Source organism: Pteropus alecto, unplaced genomic scaffold (genome assembly GCF_000325575.1).
Source record: "Pteropus alecto unplaced genomic scaffold, ASM32557v1 scaffold196, whole genome shotgun sequence".
NCBI classification, from domain to species: domain Eukaryota; kingdom Metazoa; phylum Chordata; class Mammalia; order Chiroptera; family Pteropodidae; genus Pteropus; species Pteropus alecto.
The window spans coordinates 1648858-1666406 of NW_006439717.1; the positions used below are offsets into that span (position 1 = coordinate 1648858).

A 17549-nucleotide genomic window follows, 5' to 3' on the forward strand; every position below is an offset into this window, starting at 1 on the left:
TCTTTCCCATCACTTTTCCTCCTGGTGAGGCAGTGGAGCCTGGGTTAGAAGGTAAGTCTGGGTTTCCTGGCCAGCATCCTCCTCAGAGCGCCCTTCACCTCCTGGTTCTTCAGACTGTAGACGAAGGGGTTTAACAGTGGGCTCACCACACTGTACTGCAGGGAGAGCACTTGCTCCAGGACTGAGTCAGACGTTGGAATCATATACCTTGAAGGGAATTGCACAAAGGAATAAACTTAGCTCAGGACAATGGCCACAATACTCTTGGCCACCATGGTCCATCGTATTCTAGAGACTCTGCAAAGAGGGTCCTCAGAGCTGAGTTGACTGTCACTGGTACAGCACCTAGAAATGACTGTATGATAAGTGAGAAGTCACTCGTTTCTGCCTTCAAATGCGTTCAAACATGAATGATCTCATGCAAAACATTATAGGAGCTGCCCTGAGATAAAAGGAAGTTCTGCAGCATATCAAGTATTGCAGGTTAGAATAGAACTAATAATAATTTCATGCATTTCTGTAGCACTTCATTCTCTTCAAAGTGTCTTTCCTTAATAGTTATAATGATAATATGAGGATTTTTAAAATCTTCTTTTTTCTATTATACAACTGTATGTTTTCATCTTGTGATGACTATTCCTTGCAAAACTGTATACTTAGTCCAATAATGCTGCCATTGTTCATAACATTCACTGCTCTGGAAATTACCCTCAGAATAATAGCACATTATTTTTATAATGCTAAATGCAACAAACATTTGTCTTTTTAGATGCATTTTTCTTTGGTTTAGGAAAGAAGCAAAGCCTGGTAAATAAAGTGGAAGATAAAATATTAAGCACAAGATAGAAATCCAAAATAATAAGATTAAAATTTTGGATGATTTGTTAAGTATCCCTGGGAGTACTTCCCAAAAAAGCATTATTATTATTATTTAGCAATGATGCCATCATCATTGGAAATCTTCTCTGTGGGTTCTGGTGTGCTTTGTTAAAAAAGATATTCATTTTACTATCATTCTTCATCATCTAATTTATCTCTCCTAACATTTTTGTGAGGTAGGTAGGAGAAATCTTATTGTCTTCTTATGGCATATGAAGAAACTGAGACAGAGAGAAATGGGGAGATTTGTCTACAGGCTCAGATGAGTACTTCTAGACTATTCTTTATCATCCTTTCCCACCCTGACCTCTCTCTAAGTCACAAGCAGGTGAGAAAAGCATGGAGCAATTTATACAAATCTATCTCCATTTTACTAATAGAGAACACAGACCATAATTATTGTGTCTCTTAGTAAGTGGGGACTCATCAGCTAGAGCTGTTCAGGTTTGAGAAAAGCATGGTAGGAAAAAACATGAGATTTGAAGTCAGTGAGACTTGGTTTAAATTATGGCTCCCTTAATAGCTCATTCTGGGACCTTTGAGAAATTACCTGGTTACTCCTGAAACTCAGATTCCTTACCTGAAAACGGGTTTAATAATATTTCTTTTGTAGTATGATATGTAGTAAAATTGATCATGTAAAGCAGCTGGTGTCTAGTAGGTGCCTAATAAATAGTTATAGTAAATAGACTTTGGAGGCATCATTTTCTAGCAGAAAAGAAACATGGCATCTGTTTCAAGGATGACATGTTTGTTTTTTGTCTTGTACTGAATAAAACTCTACTAAAGGTTCCCTGATTTCCTTTTGAGGACTCTCAAATCATAGGTTCATGAAAGTAGGAAAATCTTTAGCCTTTGTATAAGTTCATTTTTCAGAGTAGACCACTGAAACCTCAGAAAGAAAATGGATTTTTCATAATTCACACAGCTAGTCCAGAGCAGAGCTGGAACTAGAACTCAGGCCCTTTGAATTCTAGTACAATTATTTTCCTGCTACTTTGCAACTCTTTGTTCTACAGGCCAAGACCACTTTAGGCTGAGGAATATCCTATATTTACATTCAGGTGGTATAGTATGACATACCTGAAAAGTCCTGAACCATAAAAGATGGTAACCACAAGAAAATGAGAAGAGCAGGTGGAGAAGATCTTGCTCCGACCAGTGGCAGAGTTGATCCCCAGGGCTGTCATGATGATACGAGTATAGAAGCCCAGCAATAGGACAAGGGTGCCGAGACCCAGGATCACCATGGTGGTCAGAATGGAGGCAATGCTAACATAGGGGTAAGAACAGGCCAACAGGAGCACATGGGGAAGCTCGCAGGAGAAACCGTGGATGAGGTTGGGGCCACAGAAGTGCTGCTGAGCCAGAAGGAAGGTGTTAACTAGGCCAGTCCCCATTCCTATGGCCCACGATGCTCCCACCAGGCTGGTACAAAACTTCCTTTCCATAGTTACCACATATAACAGAGGGTGGCACACAGCCTGGAACCGGTCATAGGCCATGACTGAAAGGAGGCAAGCTTCTGTAGCTCCAGAAAATAAGACCAAGGAGATCTGGGTGAAACACTGAAGGAAGGATACAGTCTTCCACTTGGAAAGAAGGTTCTCTAGTAGTTTGGGCACAATGATGGAGGAATAGAAAGCATCCAGGAAAGAGAGATGACTCAGGAAGAAGTACATGGGAATGTGGAGGTGGGAATCAGCTCTGATCACCAGCAGCATCAGCAGATTCCCCGTGAGGGTCAGGAGGTAAATCACCAGGAACAGAACAAAGAGTACTACCTGGACCTGGGGGTTGTTGGATACTCCTAGGAGAACAAATGCAGTGATTGTGGTTATGTTGCCAACTTCCATGGAGCATTCAAGTTTTCCTTCAGAGGGACAAGAACAGAAAAGAATACTTAAATGGGTTATCAGTTTCAGAACATGTCTGAGGATAAGGCATTGTGAGTAAATCTTCACGGCTGACCCAGGACAGATTATGTAGCAGCAGCAGCAATCCTGCCATGTCAGATCTCATCAGCCCTTCCCAGCTCAGGGCAGTAACCCATTGGCTAAGATGGGAAGGAAGAGTGTACAGAACTAGACCTAGAAATGAAAGAAGAGAATAGAGGTCATCCAGACTGGAGACAGAAAGAAAGGGATTTAGGAACAGATGCCAGAGCACCGAGAAGTGCTATCTGTCCTTCAGTTCCAAAACCCTGCCATGTCAGATCTCATCACCCCTTCCCAGCTCAGGGCAGTAACCCATTGGCCAAGATGGGAAGGAAGAGTGTACAGAACTAGACCTAGAAATGGAAGAAGAGAATAGAGGTCATCCAGACTGGAGAAAGAAAGAAAGGGATTTAGGAACAGATGCCAGAGCACCGAGAAGTGCTATCTGTCCTTCAGTTCCAAAAGGAACCAAGTTCAAACCACAGGAGAGCTGACCAGCATAGTGAGTAAGCAATAAACATTTTGGTTGACTACCTGGCTGACAGACCATGATGAATATTTGAATGATCAATAAGGGGGTTGTGACACCTGATGATGATATAAGACCTTTCTTTACCACTGTAAGTCTGTGAATAAAAAAAAGTCTCATTAGAAAAACAATTTGGGAAAATTGTATGGTTTCTAAAGTCCATTCCAATTTAGAAATTCTAAGGATTGAGGGACGATCTTCCTTGGGTATCTCTGGTACTAAGCAGAAACTCCATCTCCCCTTCTGTGTCAACTCAAGGAGAAGTGGCACACAGGGTGTTGGTTTCATGGAAGCCAGGCAGGAAGAAGTCCTCAAAATAGAAGTGAGGGCTGTTGCATATCAGTTGCTCCAAGGCCTTCCCATTCCAGGATTTCTGTGAATCTGTAATCTCCACTGTTTGCACTGTAATCTTAGGACTTAACATGAGAGTCCATGAAAACTGGCTTATTCTCTGAGTTGGTACCAGGAGATTTGGATAAAGCCAAGTCAAACTTAGACCATCTTCTGTACATCATAAATATGGTAATAATAATAATAATAATAATAATAATAATAATGATAAAAGAACACTGAGAACACCTGGTAAAATGGACAGTTATAGGATTTAGTCTAGACCAGAGGAAGGTAAAGTGGTCACCCCTCCCTCCTTAACAGGTAACTCAGGAAGATGATAAATGAGTATTTGATTTCTATTCATGGCTTGTACACTCATCGGTTCCCTGAGCAGATAGTTTTAAGAGAAGATGGATTTGAATGAGAAAGAGATTTTTCTTCACCTGGGCTCCCTAGGCTAAAAAGAGATGCTCTCAGTGGAGGATACCTGAATGGCATCCATTCTCCACTGGTATGGCTAGGACTTCGTGGGCTTCCCTCAACTTTGTTCTTCCTTTAGAAGATGCAACGGATGGAGCTTGCAAGCAAGGAAATATCGCTAAAGTCTTTCTGTCCAGACGGAAGCCTTCTTGATTCTGTCTTCCAAATAACAATGACCAGAGGGACTTGATCTTAGCTAGACCTTGGAGAATGAAGGAGGTCCCTAGAGAGGCTCCTAAGCAGGAGGCCTGCTCCGAAGCCAAATGAATTCTCCAGGGCCAACAATTCCTCCCCTGTATCATTCTTGTTTCAATGGGTTGCATCATACAAGAGGGTTCTCAGGGTGGCCAATAATTTCTGGAGATAAAAATATAGAGTTTTAAAGTTTCCTAGTTTAAAAGCTTGAAATTTCCTTCCTCCCTTCCTCCCTCCCTCTGACTTTCCCTTCCTTCCGACTTCCTTATGTTTTAAATTTATATTTATGATTATAAAAGTAAGATAATGGTAAATAACATAAAATGAAAAAAGATATTAAGATATTTTAAAAATGATAAGAGAAGAAAATAAAAATTTATCATGTCATCCAAAATTAATCCTTTTATTTATTGCAATTCAAATAAAATCCAAATTGATTAAAAACTTTCAAACAAATTTTTAATTGTGGTAAAAACTTTTTATTATGGACAAATTTAAACATATGCAGAAGAGGAAAGAATAGTGTGAAATCCCTCTGTATCCATCACTCAGCTGCAAGAATTATCAGCTCATTGACAGTTATTCAGCTTTGACCACATGGGGCTGAAAAATGTCTTCTCTACATGACATGAACACTCATGTGTCTAAAACATGGGAAGGTTCTGTTGCTGAAAGGTAGAGGGAAGGATAGGTACTAGAGAGCAATTATTAGTCTTTGCCATGGGTGAGGATTGAATGGTGGTTGACTAAGTCCCTAGGAGATAACAAAGCAACAATATAGAAGGAACTTGTGCCTTTCACTCTGGACCATCCATACATATCTGAGCTTAAGAGAAAAGTAATCTTTTATTTGGTTATTCACTATATTTTGGGAACTGTTCTATAACAGCTTAGCCTTTATCTTTCTAAAATAGATTTCCTGACAAACCCAAATCACCTCCAACTTCTCATTACCAAAAATGTTTGCAATAAACCTTTTTTTTTCCTTCAGGGAGGGGTATGTTTATCGTGTTTGAGACAATACATCAGGTGCTCTCTGAGCTACAAAGGGTAAAAGGAAAACATTACAAACTGACAAAGGTAAAAGGTAAAAGATCTTCCACAATGAACCACATACTCAGAAATAGATCTGGGTTTAATACAAATAACATAATTCCTAGTCATTTACAGCTACTTTCATAAGTTAATACAGATAATAAATTAGGCTAAAATGCTCTATAATATTTGGTAGACATCAGGACCTTTAGTATATCACAAAATATATTTTAATATCCTGAAGAAGCAAAACTTACAAGTAGGCATTTTAAACATAACTTACTTACAGCTAGCTACAAAGTAGATAGCATTTAACTTTTGGGGGAATCTCCAAGTCTCCAAAGGATAAAAGCAGAGACTAGACACAGCGTAACATATACACAGAAGTTGTACTGTAAAGGCTATAAAGATTTTCAGCACAATAAGAAGATTCCTTGTTTTCCTTTACACCACATACAAATTATATAGAGTATGTTGCATATCATTTGGTTTGCTGTCTGGCCATCCTGTCATGTTCTGTTCTTCTGGTCAAATACTGAACGGCTATGTTTCCAAGAAGATGATTTGTAGGGTTGCAGTCTGTGAAGAGAACAAATCAACAGCAAAAACATTGGAACAGTCAAAGCGGTACTCAGTTGTCTTTAATTAGATGATTCCCTGACTGTTGATGTAGCTGAGATAGAGTCTAGTGTTGAAAGTAACCTTTGGTGACTTAAATGGATAATTGAATGAAAATGTGATATTCAGAAAAAACCATACCACCTTCATATGCAGAACCTGGTGGATGAAGTATAGTTAATCTCTTCACGAATGTTGCTTCCCTTAAGGAAACAACACTGCAGCTAGGAGGAGGATCAAGGGTTAATTACCATTATAGCATAATAGCCAAGCAGATACAACACTTTACATATATGTTCTCATGATAAACAGTAACTAGTCCATTAGTAAGAGAACTCGACAGCACCATCTGTCACATATATCCTTATTCCAGATTCACCTGGTAATGGAGGTGGTCATTTGTGTTTGCTAATTGGCTTTATCCAAAGGAGAATAAATTTCTCACACCATTATGACAGGAGATAGTTTTGCAACTTGGAGTGAGGCACCTCTGAGGTTAGGCTCCTACCATTCCATAGAAATGGGGAAACGCTCTCTTCTCTTATAATTGCATTTAAAAAAGAGAGTTTTAGGTCCTTGAGAAAGACATTATTGGGTAGTAAAGCTGGCAAGAGATCTATATAACTTTTAAACAGATTTACATACATTTCAAAAAGACAAAGGACTTACAATGACAAATGTTCTACAGCAAATGCTCTAAGAAAAGGGGTCGAGGGAGAGAAGTCTCTTCCCTTGTTTTCAACAGGGAGAACTAGCTACTTATTTTAAATTTATATCTGCATTTACATCATCCAATTGTTCTACCACCACTTGTTGCAAGGACTTTCATTTCTCTATTGAGTTGATTTTGCATTTTTCAAAAACCAGTTAACTGTATTTGTGTGGATCTCTTCCTGGATTCTCCATTTGGTTTCATTAATCTACATGTCTATTCCTTTACTTTCCTTCTGCAGATACAACACTGTCTTAAATTTTGTAACTTTATGATAAGTCCTGAAATTGGGTAATGAAAATCACACAATTTTGTTTTTCTTCCTAAGAATTGTTTTGGCTATTTTAGTACCTTTGCCTTTCTCCAATTTCCTCAAGCTAAGGTTTATTTTTTAAATTAATTAATTATTATTTTTTTATGGTGACAATGGTTAACAAAATCTAATAAGTTTTAGCTGTACACTTTAACAGTAAGGCATATATATATATTTACAGTGTGGTTTTGAATCTCTTTCTTTCCCTGCTCTAGTGGGATTGCACCAGCACCCTCAGGCGGGCTTTGATACATTTCTTGCTTTAGGATGAGTCTTTTGTTTTGCAAGGGAGGTAGAGGAACTGGGCCTAGGAGGATCTTTTTGGACTAATTTACTACTTGTTGTAAGTTTGTACACTTAAACAACATCTGTCCTATTCCACCCCCCACCAACCCCTGGTAATCACCATTTTACTCTGTTTTCATGAGTTTGGGTTTTTCAACTTTCACATATAAGTGGAATTAAGACATTATTAAAAAGCAAAATGCAAAGATACATACTTTTTTTACATTGATGGGTACATAACAAGTTATTACTTGTCTTTCTCTGACTTATCTCATTTAGCATAGGTGCTCAAGGTCCATCATGTTGTTGCAAGTGGCAGGATCAACTTCTTTCTCATGGCTAAACTACATTCCATTTTATACCACATCATTAATTCTATACCACATCTTCTTTATCCATTCATCTATTGATAGGCACTTAGGCTGTTTTCATATTTCGGTTATTGTGAATAATGCTGCAATAAACGTGGGAGGGAATATGTATGTATATCTTCAATACCCTGTTTCCATTTCTTTTGGGTATACACTCAGAAGTGGAATTGCTGGGTCATATGGTTAGTTCTATTTTTAATTTTTTGAGGAATCTCCATATTGTTTTCCATAGTGACTGTACCAATTTGCATTCTCACAACATAAATACCTTACATTTGATAATATCTACCAATAATGGCATCAGACACCCTTTTCAAGGATAGCAGAATCTACCATTAGTTATCACCAATACCCTCTCTGCCTGGCTATATAAAAACTTTGGGATTGGGACAAATAGAGGAGGGTGTTCATTTCATTGCCCTTATTGAGAATTTAGCATTTGTGGTGGGAACCCATTTCCTTCTTGTCTAATGGGGAAGGAAAGATTGCTTTCCTTTTGTAGAATCCAAATGAATGAAGTCCTGAAAAAAGCACTTGCAAAAACAGAGGATGCTTGGAAGCGGAAGAGGTAGATTTCATCTCTCTGTTGGGTTTTACGTCAGCAGTAGACTTGCTGACCTTTCCTCTGTGCCTATCTGAGCCAAGATGAGAAGAACCGGGAAAGCTGACAGGGCAGAGGGGGCAGGTAGAAATGCAGCAACCTGCTCACCCACTGTTTTGCATGGCAAAGATGTGTGAATTTTCAGGGGGGATCATTGATCATCTTGGTAGAGAGCTGGCTTTGGACTCTCGCTGTTGTCACATTCAAGGTGGTTGCTGGGGAAGGTTTCTTCTGCAACAAGAGGTTCTGGGAGGTCGCTGGTACTGGAGGAGAGACAGATAGAAGAGAGTGAACAAGAGTCAAGTCTTCTAGGTCAGGAAACTGTACAGTGAGGAGGATCAGCAGGATCTTCGAAAGAACTCCCACATCCCTCCACCAGAGGCAATGTTTACACAACTGCTGACCTGAGGTCATTTTTTGATCAGCCATTGTTACCAACGATCAACAGTGAGAAAATAACAACAGGACTAATTATAGGAAGTCACTTGTTCCCTCTGCCTTCTTTTTTGCCCCCCAAATTGGAGGAACCAGACCTTGAAGAGGTAGAAGGGGGGATGTGTCTGAGACATATGAGGCCTCTTCAAAATAGTGAGATATCAACTCAAACCTGCACTGGGGGAAGGAGAGGAAGGAGACTTCAATTAAACTGGAATACATGTATTAAATTAGAATGTACATTTATTAAACAAAGTGATCAAAACATTAAAGATCTACCTAATAACTCTTTAAATAATAGGAAATAGAGATTACACAGCCCAGTTGAATTAAGTGACTTGGAAAAAACCCAGTTTCATGTATACATACTGTGGCGTTGGGGTTGCTTAATAAATGGGTTACATTAAAGTCTTTATGTACAGGAGACACTAGAATAAAATACACCTAAATATGGGTAGCGGAATTATTTTTTGTACTTATTTTTTGTAACATATGTACTTTCTTATTATAACTTTAAAAATTTGAAAATACAGGTGTGATTAATCAGGACATGGTTCAGTACATGATAAATTTTACATATGAAGAAATAAAGTAAAATGGATCTTAAAGTGTTTAAATCTATTAATCACATATGTATCCTAATATTCTCATTATTGCTATACAAAGAATAACACTGAATGAGTGCCAGTTATCACACTCTAAAACACAATGAATTTTGAGGGATATCATAAGTAGTACGGAAAATTTACCCAGAAAATACAAATTGATGAATCATATAACACATACTGCATATTTCATAAACCCTTGTTAAAATATATGAGAAGAAAATTATTCAAAAACTAAAAACCCTGGCCACATTTTGTTTATCTAATTATCTATCGAAGGACACTTTAGTTGTTTCTATATTTTGGCCACTGTGAATAACACTGCAATGAACATAGGCGTACATATATTTTTATGAAGAAATGTCCCAGAAGAAAGATTGCTGGGTCATATGAGGGTTCCTTTTTCCCCACAACCTCTCCGACACTTGTTATTACTTATCTTATTGATAATAGCCATTCTTACAGGTGTGAGGCTTTATCTCATTGTGGTTTTGATTTCATTTCCCTAATAGCTAGTGAAGTTGAGCATCTTTTCATATATCTGTTGGCCATTTGTATATCTTCTTGGGGGAAATGTCTGTTCGGGTCCTCTGCTCGTTTTTAAATTAGATTGTTTGTGTAATTTTGCTGTTGAGTTGTATGAGTTCTTTATATATTTGGATGTTAGCCCTTTATCAGAGGCATCATGAGCAAATATCTTCTCCTATTTGGTTGATTGCCACTTTGTTTTGTTGATGGTTTCTTTTGCTGTACAAAAACTTTTTAGTTTGATATAATCCCATTGATTTATTTTTGCTTTTGTTTCCCTTGTCTTTGAGGTCAAATTCATAAAATCCTAAGACCAAGGTTCATAAGTTTAGTACCTATGTTTTCTTCTATGAATTTTATTGTTTCAGGTCTTTTATTTAAGTCTTTAATCCATTTTGAATTAATTTTTGTGTATGGTGAGAGATAGCAATCTAGTTTCATTCTTTTGCTTGTGGCTTTCCAATTTTCCCAGCACAATTTATTGAAGAGGCTTTCTTTTCTCCATTGTATGTTTTTAGCTCCTTTGTCAAAAATTATTTGTGCATATACATGTGGGTTTATTTCTCAGTTCTCAATTGTGTTCCATTGGTCTGTGTGTCTGTTTTTCTGCCAATATCATGCTGTTTTGATTGCTGTCACTTTGTAGTATAATTTGAATTCAGGAAATGTGATATCTCTGTTCTCATTCTTTTTTTTCAGGATTGCTCTGGCTATTCAGAGTCTTTTATGGTTCTATATAAATCTGGTGGATTTTTTTTGTTCTATTTATTTTAAAAAATGCCGTTGGGATTTTGATGGGGATTACATTAAATTTGTGTATTGCTTTGGGTAATATGGCCATTTTAACTGTTGATTCTTCTAATCCATGAACACAGATATCTTTCTATTTCTTTGCATTTTCTTCAATTTTGTAGAATATTTAGATGTGCATTAATGCTAAAAACTGGTATGTTTTCAAACTTTTGGACCTCTGTTTAAAAAAAAGGCTGCCCAATATGAGCCAGAAGAGAACATGTCATTAGTTCAGGAAGTTGGACAATTATTAATGGACGCACAGATTTAAAAAATGATTTTTACCTTCTTTTTAAATTTTTTATTCTGATATTTGTATTTTGATTACATTTAACAGATGGCTAGTGCTGATGAGCTTTTTCAGGTGCTCATTTTTTATTCTGAAAGGGCTGTGTTTGCGCGCTGGGTGCGGGGAGGGCTCAACAGAGGAACAATGGATACCGCCAGCACTTCTGTACAGAGTGAGTCTCGCCTTGGCCCTCATTCTGACAAGTCAGTGTCCTCCGGTAAGTCCCTGTGCAGCTGAGTTGGCACAGGCGCTCAGAGCATGCAGGTCTGTCACTGTGAAAATCCACTGCCGCAGCCTCCGTCTCACTCAGCCGCTTGGGACCGAACAGCCTTGTGTCCTTGCCTTGTCCTACCTTCTGCCATTGCAGGGTGATATCTTAGATTTCTCCCTAGTTGTATGTCTTGTTCATCTAGATTCCAGGTGATTTTTCCTTGCTGTATGCTCTTTGTTTCTGTCACAACTTTGGTTGCCAGAGGGATGAACAGAGCCTCCATCATCTATGCCATTTTTTCCCCTCTTGAGAATGATATTTTATGTTAACTAAAATGACAGAAACAAAATTGCTTATAAATTATAATCATGGTTATGTATAAGAATGCACTTTAAAGACATTTTTTATAGAAAAATTGGACTGAAATACCTAAATGTTAATAGTGATTTTCAGTGTGTAGTAGAACAATTTTTATGTATTTTAATAATTTATAATTGAAAAATATTTAAAGAAAGTATTAGTATTTTACATGAACCAATAATACTTATAATTTCAACATAGTCAAAAGTAAAATGAAAAATAATTTAAAGTGCTTAGCAGCATCTATGAAATATTTTCAATCTTGCTGTCCAAAATATGAAGAATAATAAACAGATGTGGACTTCCTTCATAAATACATGTATTGGAAAAATATGAGACAAATATCTAAAAGAAGTTACGAGTTCTTATAAACTGTAACTTTATTGAATTGAATACTAAGAATTATATATTTGATAAATAATCCTTTTAAAACACCATTAAATGAGAGAGACACGTTGGCTGAAAACTTTTGAATTTCCGAAGTAGAAAACAGATCTAAAGTAGGGCAAAATATTGGAAAGAGCTGAAAGAGGTCTATCTTATATGAAATTCTGAAGTTAGATAACAATAGATAGATAGATAGTGGAGGTGATTATTTGAGAAGATTGCTTTAGCCAAATTTTATTTAGTAAAAAAATAAACAAAAAACGAAGAACAAAACCTTAGGTGAATTTGCTGGATCAATGAAAGAGCCAGGAGAGGTCTGTAGAGGTCTGTAGGGGCCTTGGTGGGAACAAACAGCACAAGTTGAGTAGGGTACAAACAGAGAACAGAGTTCTTAAACAGCCTCTTTCTGAAGCCTGCCTGGTAATTTTCAAAGTCCCCAAGCCTCTTAGGGCTCCAGATTGCAATAGTTCTTCCTGGAGTAGAGTTATAGAAATTATATCTGTCCTTTGCCTACATTCCTATGCAATCCTGGAGACAGTTATACCACAGATCCACTTGGACAGCCAGTTGCTCTGTGGAGCAGGTACAGACCCAGGTTTTCAATTCCTCTCTGCCAGAGTTGTCTTCTTTCTAATCTTTTCTTGCCCCAGGAATGTCACATTTACAAGCCCTACATTACGCTTATATTCTTGACTTTACATTGCTTGCATAAGCCTGCATAAGACATTTCCCTGATTCTCTTGCTAATAGGCTTTTGGCTGAATTTAGCCAATTGGAGGCAGTGGCTTGTTTGAATAAAATTAATAATAATAATAATAATAACAATAATAACAATAATAATAATGGAAGAGGAGGATGAGGATGAGAATGAGGAGATGACATTGCATTCTGATTCTGGCATGAGCAGCACAGCACTTCTTCAGCAGTCCTAGCATCATCTGTAATTCCTCTCCTAGAGGGTCCTGATGCCAATGCCCCCAACGGCACTACAGCCAATGTAGAATCATCAGCTTCAGCCTAGGGTTGGTGCAAGTTTTTCTTTCTTTTTTGCTTCTCTAGGACCCTCTTCACACTTCTCTCTTTTGGCCATCCAGTCATTTCAACAACTTAGTATTAAATTCATCTTCATTTAAGATACTTAGAGTAAAAAACATCACAAAAACAAAAACAAAAAAGATATTTAGAATAAATCACAGTGTCCATGTGGTTTTAAATTTGGATTTCTAAGATTTTAAGAATGATTTAGCAAGTAGTTTTATAGAGATGTCTAGGACGCTTTGATAAATGGTTTTATGCAGTTCTTCTGATTAGTCTTCTTCTCTATGACCATCTATTTTTCATCAGGAAACCCCTACCTAGGATCCTCCGTACTCCATGTACTTCCTTTCTGAATCTCATCACCTTCCACAGAACAAGATATGCCCAACTTATCCTTCTGAGCCACCGGTAAAACCTGGAAGGTGAAACAGGCAGCGCTGCTATACTACCATAGAATGAATGGAATTCTCTACCATTTGCTGCATAGCACATAATGCTTCTCAGAGCTTATGAGGTGTCTGTCAGCCTAGACTTTAGCTCAACAAGCTGACTTTCTCTCTCAGACACCTGCATCTGCATCTGCCTTGTCTCTAAGGCCCTCTTCAGTTAGAGCTCATCTTAAAACCACTTCCACTCACCCTTCCATGAGTCTCAAGCCTATGTCTTTCTTCCTTTAGAGACTCTGATTCTTTACTTTCTGCTTTACTTTACTTTTTGCTTTACCCCTAATTTTATACCCATGGGAATACACGTAAGGATTCTGAACATAGTTTTTCCAAATGCTAAGGATTTTGTTAATGTTTCACAAACAAAAGGAATCGTATATCTCTATGTCTGTATCCAAATTACCTGGATTGAAATAGTTATCTGATGCATTTTCTTCTGCCTGTGAGAAAGATAAAATATGAGTCAAAGGAAGCAAGTAATTTGTTGCTACTTTTTGTGTGCAATTCCAAGAAAGGAGGCTTTACTAGATTGCTTGTCATGTCTGACATGAGCAAACAAAAGTTTTTCTTAATGTTTATTATTCAGGTATTTTGCTGTAATTCTGCCCTGTTTTCCAATCATCTCCTACCTGTTCTCTGCTCCCTGAGATGTTGTTAACTTTTTTGCAACATGTTTTTCAGAGCCGCTTTACTTTCCTGTTCTTTAGGCTATGGACGAGGGGACTGATTCACTAGGGGAGTGACTACACTCTACGGCATGGAGAAAACCAGCTTCCATGGGGGACCCGAGGTTGGTATGAGAGAATGAAACAAACCTGAGCTATAAAATAAGAACACTATAGTGAGGTGGGAAGAGCAGGTGGAAAAGGCCTTGTTTCTGACTGAAGTGAAGCTGATGCTCAGGATGGTGGAGACAATGCAGGCATTAGAGAAGAAGACCAAGAAGAAGGTCCCAAAGGCATGCAGGAGGGCAGAGCAGAGTAGGACAGCAAAGTTATTAGAGATATTGGAACAGGGAGACAAGAAAAGGTACCTCACAAATGAAGTTGGAGATGGTTTGAGTCTCAAAGAAGTCCATATTCTAAGCTAGAAGGGTATTGATGAAAGCATCTAAAAAGGAAAGACCCAAGATCCCCACATCAGTCTCACACACAGCTCTTTGCTCATCTTTTGACTATAGAGTAGAGGGTAGCAGATGGCAGGTCATAGGCCATCACTGCAAGAAGGCAGAACTCTGTTCCCCCAGAGTCAAACACAAAGGAGGCCTGAGTCAAATAGTCCTCCACTGAAATGGTTTTCTTCTCAGACAAAAGGTTCTCTAACACCTTAGGCACAGTGACTGAAGAGTAACAGAGATCCAGGAAAGAGAGGTGACTCAAGAAGAAGTACATGGGGATGTGGAGGTGAGAACTGGCCCTGATGACCAGGATCATTAATAGGTTCCCTGACAAAGTCAGGAGGTAAATTTCCAGGAAAAGCACAAAGAGTAGAGCCTGGGTGTGAGGATCAGCGGGCAGCCCAAGGAGGAGGAACTCTGTGATAGTGCTCTTGGTTTCTCAAGGCCATTTAAATAATCCTTTGATAATCCTTTGGAAGAAAATAGAAAGAGGAATGCAGCATCAATTGTCTCTTTTCAAAACCTGGAGTTTCCTCTCATTCCATGTATACATACTTTTTCCCAACTGCTCATTATTGCCATAGTTGTCTAATAGCTCTCATGGCCTCCCTTGACACATGCCCTTCCCTTTGTTGACTTCCTAGTGCACAAGTCCTAGTGCAAAAGAGTGCAATGTACTGCACTCTTTTCATTTGTTGCTCTTCTCTTACAAACAGCTCTAGAGAAATTCACATAGATTTTCAGATCTGACCCTTGAATAGTTTTCAATTTCTTTAATTGGGGCCTTTGATTTTGTTCTTTAACATTTTAGTTAAGAGCCTACTTTTCTGCAGAAGATTTTCTAATCTTTCTTGTTCTTCCCAGGTTCCATCTTTCACTTCCCATTCAAAACTCTGTAATAGTTTGTTACTATGTAATTATGTACTAGTTATGTTGTTTTCTCCTCTTTATTATTGTATTTCCCATATTTGGAACATTTAATCTTAGAAACAACTTTGAAAGCTGTGTGTGTGTGTGTGTGTGTGTGTGTGTGTGTGTGTGTGTGTGGTTGATATAGGGAGGACATTGCTAAATCTATTTTTTAAAGTTAAAAAAGTAGAGCTAAAAAATAATGTAGGTAAAATAAAACTGAATTGCTCATTAAAAGAAACCATTAAAAAAGAGAAAAGGCAAGCTGGAGTCTGGGAGAAAATATTGAACAAAGTACATATATACGTAACAAATACCTTTGAATCAATAATAAATATGTCAATGATAATAAATATTACAATAACAAAAATGGGCCAAAGAATAGAACAAGGCCTTCACAAAGGAAAGTATCTCAGTGGCCAGTAGGCTTATAAAAATATGTGCAACATCATTAGTCATCATGAAAATACAAAATAAAGAAAATATTGAACAAAGTACGTATATACGTAACAAATATCTTTGAATCAAGAATAAATATGTCAATGATAATAAATATTACAATAACAAAAATGGGCCAAAGAATAGAACAAGGCCTTCACAAAGGAAAGTATCTCAGTGGCCAGTAGGCTTATAAAAATATGTGCAACATCATTAGTCATCATGAAAATACAAAATAAAACCACTAAACAGAGGTACCACTAAACATTCACCAAAATGGCTAAAATTGCCAAGTGTTGGCAAAAACTTGTGGAGCAACTGGAGTTTTTCCTGTGGGAATGTAAGATATAGTATAATCACTTTGTAAATGTAGGCAATTTCTTACAAAGCTAGACATACACTGAGTCTATAACTCAGCAATTACACTCTTAGAAAAATAAATGCATATGTTCGCAAAAAACATGTTCAAAAATATTTATAGAACTTTTCTTCTCTAATTGCCATAAAATGGAAAAAAACCCAAATGAGTATCATAGACAATAGATAAACAAAGTATTTTATTTTTAAAAAAGCAGTGATATAGTTATACAATGGAATTCTATTAAGTGAGAAATTAACAAACTATTGATATATGCAACAATAAGGGTAAATAGTAATAGAAACCATTATGTATGTACATTCATTTAAGCGCAAAAAATTTTAATGCATACATATTGAAAAACTTTAAAATTTGAAAAATAGTCATATATCTTTGTAATCATCATACTTTTTTTAACCCCTATAGCACCTGGTCTTCTTAGGTAGTCTCCCATTCAAATACTAACCAGGCCTGACCCTGCTTAGCTTCTGAGATCAGATGGGATAGGGCTTGTTCAGGGTAGCAGAGCCATAGACTTCTTTTCTTAAGTATATCTGCTTCTCTCCACTGTGTGTCTTATTTCAGCAATATATTCTCTGAGCCTTTTTGTGCCTTCATTTGGATATCCATCTTACTTTGGCTTTTAGTAATAGATGTTTTTCTTTCTTTTCTTTTTCAATTAAACTGCCTGCTCCTTAGGGATTAAGCTCTATATTACTTTGAATACATATTGTAGTACGAGGCACATGATGAATCTTTAATCAAGATTTGTTAAATGTGGAATGAATGGGAAGGAGAAAGCAAATAAGATAGACTATGTAGGGCCTCTCCTTGAGGAATTTCCCCAACTTGAATTCCATTTTCAAAAGAAACTAATCAGGAAGGAGACTGGAAAGAAAAATAAAAGCACATGAGTGTGGAGTTCATCTTCTAGCTGTATTGCTCATCTTCTAGCTGTAAGGGGTTGGAAGAGGACTTATGTGATAACTAACCAGTGCCTACAGAACCCTGATCCATAGACAGCAGATCACATACACTCATTAATTTTTGTCCACATCAGGGAGGTTGCTTAAAACCACAACATTTAATCATCCAACTACTCACTCTTTCATTCTATGTAATTAATTATCCATCTAATTTTTCATTATTCCACTCCAGCATCATCCTATCTGTCCATTCAGTCCTCTATTCATCTATCCATCCATGCATCCACCCATTCCTTCCCTCCTTCTTTCCTTCCCTCCCTCCCTCCTTCCTTCCTTCCTTCTTTCCTTCCTTCCTTCCTTCCCTTTTACTCTTCTGGTTTCTGTGACTGGTCTAAGAATTAAACTGACATAAACAAGATTAA

At 37.5% G+C, this 17549-nt stretch overlaps 1 protein-coding gene and 2 pseudogenes across 1 annotated transcript; all 3 read right to left on the bottom strand.

Moving 5' to 3' along the window:
* Positions 1-44: 44 nt before the first annotated feature.
* LOC102888838 (olfactory receptor 8S1) lies at positions 45-2735 on the bottom strand. Its single transcript, XM_006916909.1, has 2 exons — positions 1963-2735; positions 45-207 (listed from the first exon to the last, which is right to left on the bottom strand). Exons 1-2 carry the CDS (start codon positions 2733-2735, stop codon positions 45-47), a joined length of 936 nt encoding a protein of 311 aa, XP_006916971.1.
* An 11321-nt stretch (positions 2736-14056) lies between these two features.
* Positions 14057-15078, bottom strand: LOC102889087 (annotated as a pseudogene).
* A 1540-nt stretch (positions 15079-16618) lies between these two features.
* On the bottom strand, positions 16619-16737 carry LOC112483904 (annotated as a pseudogene).
* Between the last annotated feature and the right edge of the window lie 812 nt (positions 16738-17549).

Coding starts and splice junctions, on each gene's coding strand:
- LOC102888838 (XM_006916909.1), bottom strand. CDS start 2,735: ATGGAAGTTGGCAACATAACCACAATCACTGCATTTGTTCTCCTAGGA. Junction 208..1,962: donor TATGGTTCAGGACTTTTCAG/GTATGTCATACT, acceptor ATTCCCTTCAAG/GTATATGATTCCAACGTCTG.